General features: G+C 37.0%; 1 protein-coding gene across 5 annotated transcripts in view; it reads right to left on the bottom strand.

Annotated features, from left to right (window-relative positions):
• Positions 1 to 201: 201 nt before the first annotated feature.
• Positions 202 to 13,929, bottom strand: part of SPICE1 (spindle and centriole associated protein 1) — a 116,743-nt gene continuing 103,015 nt past the window's right edge. For 3 of the 5 annotated variants that reach the window (XM_023728873.1, XM_023728871.1, XM_023728874.1), the window contains exons 16-18: positions 8,453 to 8,555; positions 8,035 to 8,122; positions 202 to 3,812 (exon numbers count right to left, since the gene is read on the bottom strand). In XM_023728873.1, coding sequence (XP_023584641.1) covers positions 3,759 to 3,812; positions 8,035 to 8,122; positions 8,453 to 8,555 — 245 coding nt within the window. In that variant the 3' untranslated portion in view covers positions 202 to 3,758. Of the gene's footprint in view, positions 3,813 to 8,034; positions 8,123 to 8,452; positions 8,556 to 9,096; positions 9,206 to 13,929 lie in introns of those variants that run through there. The other 2 variants (XR_002823619.1, XR_002823620.1) reach the window with 2 other exon arrangements.

The raw sequence follows: 13,929 nt of genomic DNA, 5'->3' as shown, positions 1-13,929 counted from the left end.
AGTACATAGTGTATGATTCCATTTATATAGAATACAAAGAATCTAGTGACAAAAAGCAGATAAATGGTAGCCTAGGGTTGGGGGCAAAGAGACGGATACACTGCAAAGCTGTACAAGGAATCTTGGGGATGATGGAAGTTTTCTGTTGGTTATGGTGATAGTTCCAAGGGTATATACAACTGGCAAAAGTGAACTGTTCCCTTTAAGTGGATGTAGTTTATTATACATAAATTATTTCTCAATAAAGTTGATAAAAAAAATGGTTACAACATTGTGTTTATTGGTTTCCATAACCTTATAAAATAATGTTGCAAAAACTTTATACTATGCATTTGCTGGTGTATTGAAATGTTCTCCTTAGTACAGTACTCTCTAAGACTAAAACAAACATCTCCAGTATCCTTGCTACTAATTATTATATAGTATATCCAGGGTGTCTGAAAAATCAGAAAACATAGGAGAAACTTATTTTTAAACAGCAATGTCAGTTGCATTTTCACATAATATGCTCAATATATTTTTCTACATTTTCCAAACATCTTCACAGGTGAAATATCTCTAAATTTAAAGCACTGGGCCCAATTGCTAATCTGAGAACACTACAATAAATTCACTTGAATATCTGGGGAAAAAATCTGGAAACACAGGGGAAATAATGTATTTATCAATCCACAAAAAATTTGGCTTATTTTGAGTCAGGCTCTGTTCTCAGCATATTTACATATGTTTACCTTGCTTAATCCAAACAAGCCTATAAACCAGAAAACCCATTGCCGCAATCAAGTCAATTCCAACTCATAGTGACCCTATAGGACAGAGCTGAGCTGCCCCACAGGATTTCCAAGGCTGAAATCTTTATGGAAGCTGACTGCTACATCTTCCTCCCACCGAGCGGCTGGTGGGTTTGAACCTTTGGCCTTTCGGTTAGCAGCTGAGTGCTTAACCACTTCACCACCACAAGCCGATAAAAAAGGTATGTTATTATCTCTGACTTGGAAATGGGAAAGATGAGATTAAGTAATTTACCCAAGGTACACAGTAAGTGGCAGAGTTGGCCTCTGAATCCAAGCTTTCTGGTTGCAGTACTTTGTACTCTTAACCACTGGTGCTATATTAGTTCTCTTAAGTCAGGGGAAGTTCAGTAATTACAAGCAAGAGCTTTAAATCCTGATAGTTTCCTCATCTGCAAAATGAGGATAATAGTACCCACTACATAAAAGTGGCATGAAGTCGTGTAAATTGCCTACAACAGTGCCTCGCACTTAGCAGACATCAAATTATTATTAAATTCTGCTAATCCAAATGATTTCATTGTAGACTAAAGGAATGATTATATCATAACTGGATTTAATTAACAATCTAGTTTCTCTCCTAAGCTGTAATTTGGAGAACTGTAATTTTAAAGTTTAGCAAGTGATTAACAGCTTTTGGGGACATATTGGAGAAGTTATATGTATTATCTGGTGGCGCAGGGGTTAAGAGCTATGGCTGCTAACCAAAAGGTCAGCAGTTTGAATCCACCAGGCGCTCCTTGGAAACCCTATGGGGCAGTTTTACTCTGTCCTACAGGGTCACTATCAGTCAGAATCGACTCAATAGCAGCGAGTTTGGTTTTGAGTTTAAACACAAGGAATCTCAGTTTGGCTTGTCAGAAGTCAATACAAACGTAGTATACCACAGTCAGACACAGCAGAGAATACCCTCTGCAATGCTACAGATCAGTGGTTTTCACACTGGAACATGAGTCAGAATCCCCTGCAGGGATCATGACACCAGACAATTTCTGATTCAGTAGGTCTCGGGTGGGACCCAAGAATCTGTCTTTCTAACAAGCACTCCAGGTGAAGCTGATGCTGCTGGTTAGTGCTCATACTTTGATACCCACTGATGCAGATTGCTCTGAAAGCTGATAAACAGAGATCCCAAAGTAGTTTAATGGTTAATTAAAACCAAATGTGCACAAATTTATGCTTTGTGGGCAATAAATATCTTGAGAATAAAGTTTCACAAGCTTGGCTGGGCACTGGAATCATCTGAGGTTTGAAAAAATACTGATGTTCATGTCCTGCCCCCAGAGATTCGAATTTAATTGGTCTGAGGTGAGGCCTGAGCACTGGGAATTTTAAAAGATCCCTTAGTGATTATAATGGTAGCCAAGGTTTAGAAGCACTGTTCAAAAGGCCTAAGGAAGAAAAGGCTCTTATCTGCTCATCCAATATTCTTAAGAGTTTTTTCTATCTGCTTTTGCATTTCATCAGCAAAAGTTACCGTTTATAGGATGAATACTTAAATACCAGCCCTACAGATTGCCAGTGAGCTAGTGGTGAGTGTTTTGCACTGGTTCTTAACCCCTGTTGCATATCAGAATCATTCTTGACCCTCGAGATAGTCAGTTTGGTATTTTCTAAAGCTCCCCAATTTGAGAATCATGGTCTTTGAGGTCTAAAGGAACATAAACAAACAAAAAAAAAACAGTCAACCACTTGCAGAACAATAAGGAAAATGCATGTCAAAGGATACATTCACACACCAAGTGGATAACGTGACATTTCAGTAATACAAGGAAAAGGGTAACACTAACATGGTTTCTACTGTAGACAGGGATAGTATTCATTAAATACTAAGACTCAAAAGTACAATACAATTGGAAGAATCTGCAATAATGCAAATGAATACAGACGATTTCACATTTAAAAAAAAAAAAATCAGTGGTACCAGAAGAAAAAGAGGCCCAAGTGAAAGTTGCACAGGACATCCTAGAACAACGATTACAAGTGGAAGGGAAGGAAAGGTGCTGTCTGAGAAAGTTCCCCACATAGTTCCAAAGAGCTACCCTACTCCACTGCCACCTGACTCTAGTAGACAATTTCTATTACAGAGCAAAAGGCAGAAATAATTCAAAAAGCAAGTTTACAGTAAAAACCAACATCTGAGAGTCAAGCAGGTGCCTTGAAGAAAAACCTACCCTTGAATGAACCTGCTTAGATTCAGGATTAAGAAAACTGATTATAACTTTTTTACTTCAATTCTGTTTCAAACACTAAATATACCAATAAATCAGTTTTACTGCATTAGTAATGCTGTGCATTACTATTATTGCTGACATTTTAACATTTAACAACAACATAAGAACTACATAAATATACACAGCCACTCTCACCTACTTAAGCAAACACATACAAACACTCCTATGTCTATTTTTTAAAGCTATGTAGTCCACTTCATGGAATAAGTGACAGACAGCTGTGACTTCCCCCCAAAATAGAAGCCAAAAAAGGATGTTAAATTTTTCTGAAGGCTAATCACACAGAGGCATTTTATTACAAGTTTTATGCCAAGCAACTCAGTTCTTCAGAAAAAAATAAAAATGAAACAGATCAACATTTAAGATACACTACATAGACAAAAAACAAAACTCTGAAAAAAGGTGATAAAGGCAAAAATGTATTACTCAAGTAAAAACAAAAAACAAACACTTAACATACCTAAGAAATTATTAGAATATAAAACTTTCATTTCCCTACAGTCAAAATTTTATTCAAAGGGAGCTGTATATAGGTAAGTTTGATGAAACCTATTTGAAAAGGTCAGCAATTTTAAAAAATGCTTTATTTCTTTGTTCCATTAGTACTAATTAATAGGATCTTTGCAGGTTTTATCTGAAAGAAGGACATAAAAACTTGAAAGCAGGAGAAGGGAAAGGGAAGCACAAGCTCAAGAATAAACTCTGGAGGACAAACTGTAACATTTGACTTCACTTATGACACATGGGTAGAAAGGGCAAACCATCCTTCTTCATTTTGTTTCTCAATCTGTTGAAAAAAGAGGCAGAAAAAATTTAGAAAGTGACCAGACTTAGCTTATAATAACATGAGACCACACAAGATTCATAGATCAGATGAAGTACATACAACCAAAGTGTCCTATGCCATCGAATTGTATTAAAAATTAAACTGCTACTGTAAAATTTTTATTATCTAATAGAGATGCTCCCAAATAACTGCTTCCCTGGTGAAGACAACCACTTAATGATTTAAGAGTCCTGATTTAAAAAAAAACAAAAAAACCCACCACTCATCTGTCAGTCTGTCATACTGCGGTGGCTTACTTGTTGCTGGGATGCTGGAAACTATACCACTGGTGTTTCAAATACCAGCAGGGTCACCCATGGTGAACAGGTTTCAGCAGACCTTCCAGACTAAGACAGACTAGGAAGAAGGAACTGGCACTCTACTTCTGAAAAAACTGGCCAGTGAAGGCCTTATAAATAGCAGCAGAACACTGTCTGATATGGTGCCAGAAGGTTGGAAATATGTATCTAGGAAAACTGGAAGTTGTCAAAAATGAAATGGAATGCAAAAAGATCAATATCCTAGCTATCAGTGAACTGAAACAGGCTGGTAGTGGCCATTCTGAATCAGACAATCATATGGTCTACTATGCCAGGAATGACAAATTGAAGAGGAATGGAGTTGCATTCATCATCAAAAAGAAAATTTCAAGATCTATCCTGAAGTATAATGCTGTCAGTGATAGGATAATATCCATACAGATCAGTTAATATAACTATTATTCAAATTTATGCACCAACCACTAAGGCCAAAGATGAAGAAATCGAAGATTTTTATCAACTTTTGCAGTCTAAATTGATCAAACATGCAATCAAGATGCACTGATAATTACTGGTGATTACAATGCAAAAGTTGGAAACAAAGAAGAAGGATAAGTAGTTGGAAAATACAGCCTTAGTGACAGAAATGACGCTGGAGATCGTATGACAGAATTTTGCAAGACCAACAACTCCTTCCTTGCAAATACCTTTTTTCAGCTACATAAATGGTGACTATACACGTGGACCTCATCAGAATGAATACACAGGAATCAAATTGACTATGTCCGTGGAAAGAGAGGATGGAGAAGCTCAATACTGATCAGTCAGAACAATGCCAGGGCTGACTCTGGAACAGATCACCAGTTGCTCATATGCAAGTTCAAGTTGAAGACGAAGAAAATTAGAACAAGTCCACGAGAGCCAAAGTATGATCTTGAGTATATCCCACCTGAATTTAGAGACCATCTCAAGAACAGATTTGATGTATTGAACACTAATGACCAAAGACCAGATGGGTTGTGGAAGGACATCATACATGAAGAAAGCATGAGATCATTAAAAACACAGGAAAGAAAGAAAAGATCAAAATGGATGTCAGAAGAGACTCTGAAACTCACTCTTCAACATACACTAGCTAAAGTGAGTGCAAGAAATGGTGAAGCAAAAGAGCTGAACAGATTTCAAAGGGCAGCTGGAGAAGACAAAGTATTATAATGAAATGTGCAAAGACCTGGAGTTAGAAAACCAACAAGAAAGAACACGCTCGGCATTTCTCAAGGTGAAAGGACTAAAGGAAAATTTCAAGCCTCAAGTTGAATATTGAAGGATACTACAGGGAAAACACTGAACGATGCAGGAAGCATCAAAAAAAGATGAAAGGAATATACAGAGTTACTGTACCAAAAAGAACTGGTCGATGTTCACCATTTCAGAGGGTAGTATATGATCAAGAATCGATGGTATTGAAGGAAGAAGTCCAAGCTGCACTGAAGGCATTGGCGAAAAACAAGCCTCCAGGAATTATCGGAATACCAACTGAGATGTTTCAACAAATGGATGCAAAGCTGAAAGCGCTCACTTGTCTATGCTAAGAAATTTGGAAGACAGTTACCTGGCCAACCAACTGGAAGAGATGCTTATCTGTGCCCATTCCAAAGAAAGGTGATCCAACAGAAGGCATAAATTATCCAACAATAGCGTTAATATCACACGCAAGTAAAATTTTGCTGAAGATCATTCAAAAGCGGTTGCAGCAGTACATTGACAAGGAACTGCCAGAAATTCAAGCTGGATTCACAAGAGGACGTGGAACAACAGATATCACTGCTGATATCAGATGGATCTTGGTTGAAAGCAGAGAATACCAGAAAGATGTTTACCTGTGTTTTAATGCCTATGCAAAGGCATTGCTTGAGTGGATCATAACAAATTATGGATAACACTGAAAAGAACAGGGATTCCAGGACACTTAATTGTGCTCCTGAGGAATCTGTACATAGACCAAGAGGCAATCATTCAAACAGAACAAGGGAATACTGTGTGGTTTAAAGTCAGGAAAGGTGTGCATCAAGGCTGTATATTTTCACTGTACTTATTCAATCTATATGCTGAGCAAATAACCCAAGAAGCTGGACTATATGAAGCAGAACACAGCATAAGGATTGGAGGAAGACGCATTAACAACCTGTGATATGCAGGTGATACAACTTTGCTTGCTGAAAGCTAAGAGGACTTGAAGCACTTACAGATGAAGATCAAAGACTACAGACTTCAGGATGGACTGCACCTCAACATATAGACAAACAAAAATCCTCACAACTAGACCAATAAGCAACATCATGATAAATGGAGAAAATACTGAAGTTGTCAAGGATTTCATTTTACTTGGGTCCACAGTCAACTCCCATGGAAGCAGCAGTCAAAATATCAAATGATGTGTTGCACTGGGCAAATGTGCTGCAAAAGACCTCTCTAAAGTGTTAAAAAGCAAAAATGTCACTTTGAGGACTAACGTGCACCTGATCCAAGCCATGGTATTTTTAATTGCCTCATATGCATGCAAAAGCTGGACAATGAATAATGAAGGCCAAAAAAGAATTGATGCCTTTGAATTGTGGTGTTGGCGAAGAATATTGAATATAACATGGACTGCCAGAAGAAGGAACAAATCTGTCTTGGAAGAAGTACAACCAGAATGCTCCTTAGAAGCAAAGACGGCGAGACTTTCATCTCACTTACTTTGGGCATGTTATCAGGAGGGATCAGTCCCTGAAGAAGGACATCATGCTTGGTAAAGTAGAGGGTCAGTGAAAAAGAGGAAGACCCTCAACGAGATGGACTGACACAGTGGCTTCAACAATGGGCTCAATCATAACAATGATTGTGAGGATAATGCAGGATGGGGCAATGTTTCATTCTGTCATACACCGGGTCACTATGAGTCAGACTTGACTAGACAGCACCTAACAAAAATAACAACAATTAAAAAAAAAAAAAAAAGAAGGAACCCAGTACAACTTTTAAAATGACAGAAAATGATTTGACCCTAGTAAATTAAATTTGGTGCTAAATTCCAGGAATCAAGGGTAAATTACATAAAACAGTTCACTTTAAAGGTTTTTGGAATATATGAAATAGCAAAGGACAAATCTTCTGTCCTGGGCAACTGGGATATGTAAGCCTATTATTTTGGGCTGAAATACTCAATGCTTATTGAAGCACCCGGTATTTGGTCTAATTACTACAGTTACTGAAAAGAACAACAAAGACCTCCCTCCCCCCCATATCAAGTCTGAAAATGTAATTTTTATGACTTTAAAGATATCCTCACAGTTTACAATGACCAGTTAAAGAAACTATATTTTACTGTATCACAAACACAGAAAAATGACTTCTGCAAAAACTTTGGATACACTGTCAGATGCTTAGCGTCTATACATTCCTATAGCAAACCAAAACAAACGAAGAATACCTAAGAGATTTATTTACCCTTTGTGCCATAACCTCCCTCACCAATGGCACACTCAGACAAGGCATACTGCGGTAAAGTTACAAAGTGACTGGCCCCAGGACAGGGCTGTGCCAGGCCCCACCCAGTCACACCGAGGACAGCTACAACCATTCAAGGCACACCTGTGTGTCCTGCCACATTGTTTAGGAGGCACTGCCTGAAACCAGAAATTTCTAGCCTTTAGGGAGTGCTGAAATCCTATTGGATTTTATCTTACTCCTTCCTTACCCTAGAAAATAAAAGAGGCGTTATGTCTTGGTATTTTTTTTTTCTAAAGAAGGTGAATTAGCATTTCTTCTGAGAATTGTATTGTCTTTAGTTAAGTGACGGGAAACGGGAAAGCACTAACTCAGCCACCTCCCATTCCCTCCCCCCTCCCACACACATTGCACGATTACATTCTATCATGTACCTTTGCTCTTGGATTAAGAGATACAAATCGTCCACTTCCTGGGGTGGTATCTAATGGAGAACAGGTATTACTAGCAGCCCCTGAAGATCTATTTATGAGAAATAAAAGAGAACAAGAGAGCAAGCTATCATTATTAATCTTTAAAAAATTTTGTAACCCAGAAAGCTCGCTATGTATGTTATTATTCATGATTTCCTTTTCAGTACCCAACCTATGCTTTTCTACTGAATTAAGGCTCGATCCTCACTTCTTCTTTTTCCCCCAAAATTCTCCTCTCCAATTACTTTCTTTTATCTACATGAGTGAGTCTGTCTGAACCTAAGTCAGATATTATATACTGCCTTTTTGCAAAAAGATGATAAAACACACACCATATTCTTGATTTTTTTTTAAGTAACTATTTACACTGTAACCCTACCTCCTTGTATTCATCCCACTAGTAGGAGAGAGAGTGCTACATTTTGAGCTTTCTGGGACTTCTGCTCCTGGAACAGATACCTCAATCGTCCTCTTTCCTCCTTCTGAAATATAGAAATAAATATTAGGTCCTTACCCTTCATTAAAAGAAATAAAAACTCAGCTTGATTTCTATCTTTTTGTAAACTACACATTATAAATTTGGGGTTCTTTCTATATTTTCATCATTACAGCCCAGATACACTTGAAGAATTTCCTTTTAAATGAACTGAGACAATAAACTTTAGTTATTAGTGTCAGTTCAGTAGTATACCAGTTCATAAAGAGCTAGAATCTTCAGACAAGTATCATGTCAGATTGGGAAGTGAAAAATGGAAATTAAGAGCTAGCCCTGAAGAACTTCAGATGTTTGTCAAAAACAGCCTATCTACAGTTTTCCAAAAATTAAAAGAGAAAAAAATGCTGAAGTAACTCAGAAAAACTTAGAATCTTTTTAAAATCGATTACATTATTACTCTTACCGAACACATTAGAACATTCCAGTAAGAAGTGGAAGTTGGTTGAAAAGGTGAAATGGCAATGATACACATAATTATGTCTATTGTCAACATTTCAGAAGTAGGTAATGGATCAACAAATACTTACTAAATACCTCCTAATGAAAGACTCTGCCCATTCCAGGCAGCTTCAAGAGGCCCTGTGAATCACTGCTTTACGCCAGGAATTTCCCAGCTTTAAGGGGTGATGAAACCAACTAAATCAGAGGACAGAAATGAAAGCATCTTTTAACGTTGAAGATCTATGGAAACAGAAGATGACACTTTTTATCAGAAAGTTCTTCTTTTTCCTTTTTATTAGTATTCTATTGTGTTTTAAATTAGAGTTTACATAGCAAATTAGGTTCCCCTTCAACAATTTTTATACAAACTGTCTGTACCACTGGTTACAATTTTTACGTAATGTGTCAGCACTCTCAATATTTCCATTCTGTTTGTTCTGTTTCCATTAATGACATATGAACATAGGTGTGCATATGTCTATTTGTATCACTGTTCTTATATCTCTAGGACGTATACCAGGAGTGGGATTGCTGGATCATAAGGTATTTCTATTTCTAGCTTTTTAAGGAAGTGCCATACTGTTTTCCACAGTGGTTGTACCATTTTACAATCCCATCAGCAAGGTATAAGAGTTCCAATCACCCACAACCTCACCAGCATTTGTTGTTTTCTGATCATTGCTATTTTTGCAGGGGTGAGATGGTATCATATTGTAGTTTTGATTTGCATCTCTCTAATGGCTAATTATCAAGAGCATCTTTTCATGTATTTGTTGGCGGCCTGAATGTCCTCTTTGGTGAAGTGTCTGTTCATGTCCTTTGCCCATTTTTAGATTGCATTGTTTGTCTTTTTGTTGTTGAGGTGCTGAAGTTTTCTATATATTTCAGAGATAAAACCCTTATCAGATATGTCATTGCCAAATATTTTTTCCCATCCATAGGTTCTCTTTTTACTTTCTTGGCAAAGTCTTTTGATGAGCATAACTATTTAATTTGTAGGAGGTCCCAGTTATCTAATTTATCTTCTGTTGTTCATGCATTTTTAGTTTTGTTTGATAGGCTATTTATGCTGAAAATTAGGTCCCCTAGTTTTGACCCTATGTTATCTTCCAGGAACTTTATAGTCTTAGCTTTAACATTTAGGTCTTTGATCCATTTTCAGTTAGTTTTTGTGCATAGTGTGAGGTATGGATCCTGATTCATTTTTCTGCATAGGAATATCCAGTTTTACCAGCATCATTTGTTAAAGAGACTGTTTCTTTCCCATGGACGCTGGCCCTTGTTGAAGATCAGCTGCCTATAGATGGATGGATTTACTTCTGGGTTCTCAATTTTATTCCATTAGTCTATGTATCCATCACTGAACAGTGCCAGGCTCTTTTGATTACCCTGGCTGTATAATAAGTTTTGAGATCGAGAAGTGTGAGGCCTCCTACTTTGTTCTTCTCCAATATTGCTTTAGCTCTACAGAGCCTCCTTCCTTTCTACAAGGAGCCTTGGTGGTACAGTGGTTAAGAGCTCAGCTGCTAACCAAAGGTTGGCAGTTCAAATCCACCGGCCGCTTCTTGGAAACTCTATGGAACAGTTCTACGATGAGTCAGAATCAATGCAGCAGCAACAGGTTTGGTGTTTTGGTCCTCTCCATACAAAGCTGGAGATTAGCTTTTCAATTTCATTAAAGAATGTTGTTGGGATATGGATCAGGATTGCACTGTATCCATAGATTGCTTTTGGTAGTATTGACATTTTCACAATGTTAAGTCTTCCAATCCATGAGCATGGAATGTTTTTTCATTTATGTAGATCTCTTTCAGTTTCTTGCAGTAATGTTTTATAGTTTTCCTTGTATAGCTCTTTTACATCCCTGGTTAGGTTTATTCCTAGGTATTTTATCTTTTTGGGGACTATTGTAAATGTTATTGTTTTCTTGATTTCCTTTTCAGAGTCCTCCTTGTTAGTGTGGAGGAACCCAACTGATTTTGGTGTGTAGATCTTGTACCTTGCCACTTTGTTGTATCCTTCTATTAGTTCTAGTACCTTTCTTGTGGAGTCTCTGGAATTTTCTATGTATAGGATCGTGTCACTAGCAAATAAGGGCAGTTTTACTTCTTCCTTTCCAATTAGAATACTCTTTATTTCCCTTCCTTGCCTTATTACTCTAGATAGGGCTTCCAGTACAATACTGAATAAGAGTGGTGATATAAAGGGCATCCTTGTATCGTTCCCATTCTCAAGGACAATGCTCTCAATCTTTCTCTGTTGAAAATAATGTTGGCTGTTGGTTTTGCCTATATGCCCTTAATTATGTTGAGGAATTTTCCTTCTATTCCTATTTTGCTGAGAGTTTTTATCAGGAAAGGGTGTTGGATTTTATCAAATGCCTTTTCTGTGTTGACTGAGATAATCATGTGATTCTATTCCTTTGTTTTATTTATATGGTGAATTACGTTGCTTGGTTTTCTGTGGTTGAACCATCCTTGTATCCCTAGTATGAGTCTCACTTGATCATGACGTATTATTTTTTCGATATGCTATTGAATTCTGTTGGCTAGAATTTTGTTGAGAATTTTTGCATCTATATTCATGAGGCATATTGGTCTGGAATTTTCTTTTTTAGTGGTGTCTTTCCTGGCTTTGGTATCAAGGTTATGCTGGCTTCATAGAATGAATTAAGGAGTATTCCTTCCTTTCCTATGTTCTAGAATAGTTTCAGTAGAATTGGTGTCAACTTTTCTTTGAATATTTGGTAGCATTTTCCAGTGAAGTCATCTTTTTTTATGACCTCTTCAATTTCTTCTTTTGTTATGGATCTATTCAAATTTTCTTTCTCTACTTGTGTTAGTTTAGGTAGGTAGTGTACTTCTAGAAATTTGTCCATTTCTTCTAGATTTTCAAAGTTGTTGGAGTACAATTTTTCATAATATTCTGTTATGATCCTCTTTATCTCTGTTGGTTCTGCTGTAATGTCACCCATCTCATTTCTTATTTTTGTTATTTGCATCTTCTCATTTTTTTCCTTTGTCAATTTGGCCATTGGTTTGTGAATTTTATTGATCCTCTCAAAGAACCAACTTCTAGTCTTGCTGATTCTATCTTTTCTTTTTCTGTTTTCTATTTCATTTGTTTCTGCTCTGATCTTTATTACTTCCTTTCTTCTGGTGATGGTGGACTTCTTTCACTGCTAGTTTTTCATTTGTTCAACTTGTAGGGTTAAGCTATTGATTTTGGCCCTTTCTTCTTTTTTTGATGTGTGCATTTATTGCTATAAATTCTCCTCTGAGAACTGCTTTTGCTCTGTTCCAAAAGTTTTGGTTTATGTTGTGTTTTCATTCTCATTTGATTCTAAGAATTATTTAATTTCATTTTTAATTTCTCCTATTACCCAAAAGTTGTAAAGTAAGGTGCTATTCAGTTTCCATGTATTTAATTTTTTTCCTTGTTTCTGTTATTGATTTCTAGTTTTATAACATGACGGAGAAGATGCTTTGTATTATTCTGATGTTTTTGAATTTATTGAGGACTGCTGTGGCCTAAAATATGGTCTATTCTGGAGAATGACCATGTGTGTTGGAGAAGAATGTGTACTGTGTTGGTGTTAGGTGGTGTGTTCTGTATATGTCTATGAGGTCGAGTTGGTTGACTGTGTTATTTAGATCATCTGTATCTTTGCTGATTTTCTTTCAAGTTGTTCTGTTCATCACCGAAAGCAGTGAGTTAAAGTCTCCTACAATTATTGTAGAACTGTCTATTTCTCTTTTCAATTCTGTTAGAGTTTGTTTTATGTATTTTGGAGCTCTGTCATTGGCTGCATAAATATTTATTGTGGTTACGTCCTCTTGCTGGACTGACTCTTTAATCGTTATATAATGCCCTTCTTTGTCTCTTATAATGGATTTTGACTTAAAGTCTATTTTATCAGAGATTATTACTGCCACTCCTGCTCTCTTTTGGTTACTGTTTCCTTGATATTTTTTTCCATCCTTTGATTTTTTAACCTATTTATGTCTTTGTGTATAAGGTGTGTCTCTTGTAGGCAAAATATTGATGGGTCATGTTTTTTTCTCCATTCTGCCACTCTCTGTCTCTTGTTTGGTGCATTTAAACCACTTATATTCAGTGTGATTATCAATAGGTATGCATTTACTGCTGCCATTTTATTATGCTTGTTTTTGTGGTGTTAATGGTTTCTTTGTTCTGCTTAATTTTCAGTGCTGAGTTCTTTTTGTTTATGGATTTTGTTTTCATATCCTTTGTTGTTGTTGATTTTGTGTTTACTGAGTCGTTTTGGTTTTCTTCTTTGTTTTGGTAAGTTGTTGTTGTTGTCAGGTGCCATCAAATCAGTTCCGACTCATAGCGACCCTGTGTACCACAGAAATGAAACACTGCCAGGTCCTGCGCCACGCTCATGATCATAGTTATCCTTATGCCCACTGTTGTAGCCACTGTATCAACCCATCTCGTTTAGGGTCTTCCTCTTTTTCGCTGACCCTCTACTTTACCAAGCATGATGTCCTTCTCCAGGGACTGATCCCTCCTGATAACATGTCCAAAGTATGGAAGACATAGTCTCGCTATCCTTGCTTCTAAGGAGCATACTGGCTATACTTCTTCCAAGACAGATTCGTTGGTTCTTTTGGCAGTCCATGGTATACTCAATATTCTTCGCCAACACCACAATTCAAAGGCATCAATTCTTCTTCGGTCTTCTTTATTCATTGTCCAGCTGTTGCATGCATATGATGTGAGTGAAAATACCACGGCTTGGGTAAGGCACACCTTAGTCTTCAAGGTGATATCTTTGCTTTTCAACACTTTAAAGAGCTCTTTTGCAGCAGATTTGCCCAATGCAATGCATCTTTTGATTTCTTGACTGCTGCTTCCATGGGTGTTGATTGTGGATCCAAGTAAAATAAAATCCT

This window comes from Trichechus manatus, unplaced genomic scaffold (genome assembly GCF_000243295.1).
Source record: "Trichechus manatus latirostris isolate Lorelei unplaced genomic scaffold, TriManLat1.0 scaffold00026, whole genome shotgun sequence".
Classification (NCBI taxonomy): Eukaryota; Metazoa; Chordata; class Mammalia; order Sirenia; family Trichechidae; genus Trichechus; species Trichechus manatus.
Note: the sequence above shows the minus strand (reverse complement) of the source record. Positions and strands in the feature narration are given on the sequence as shown.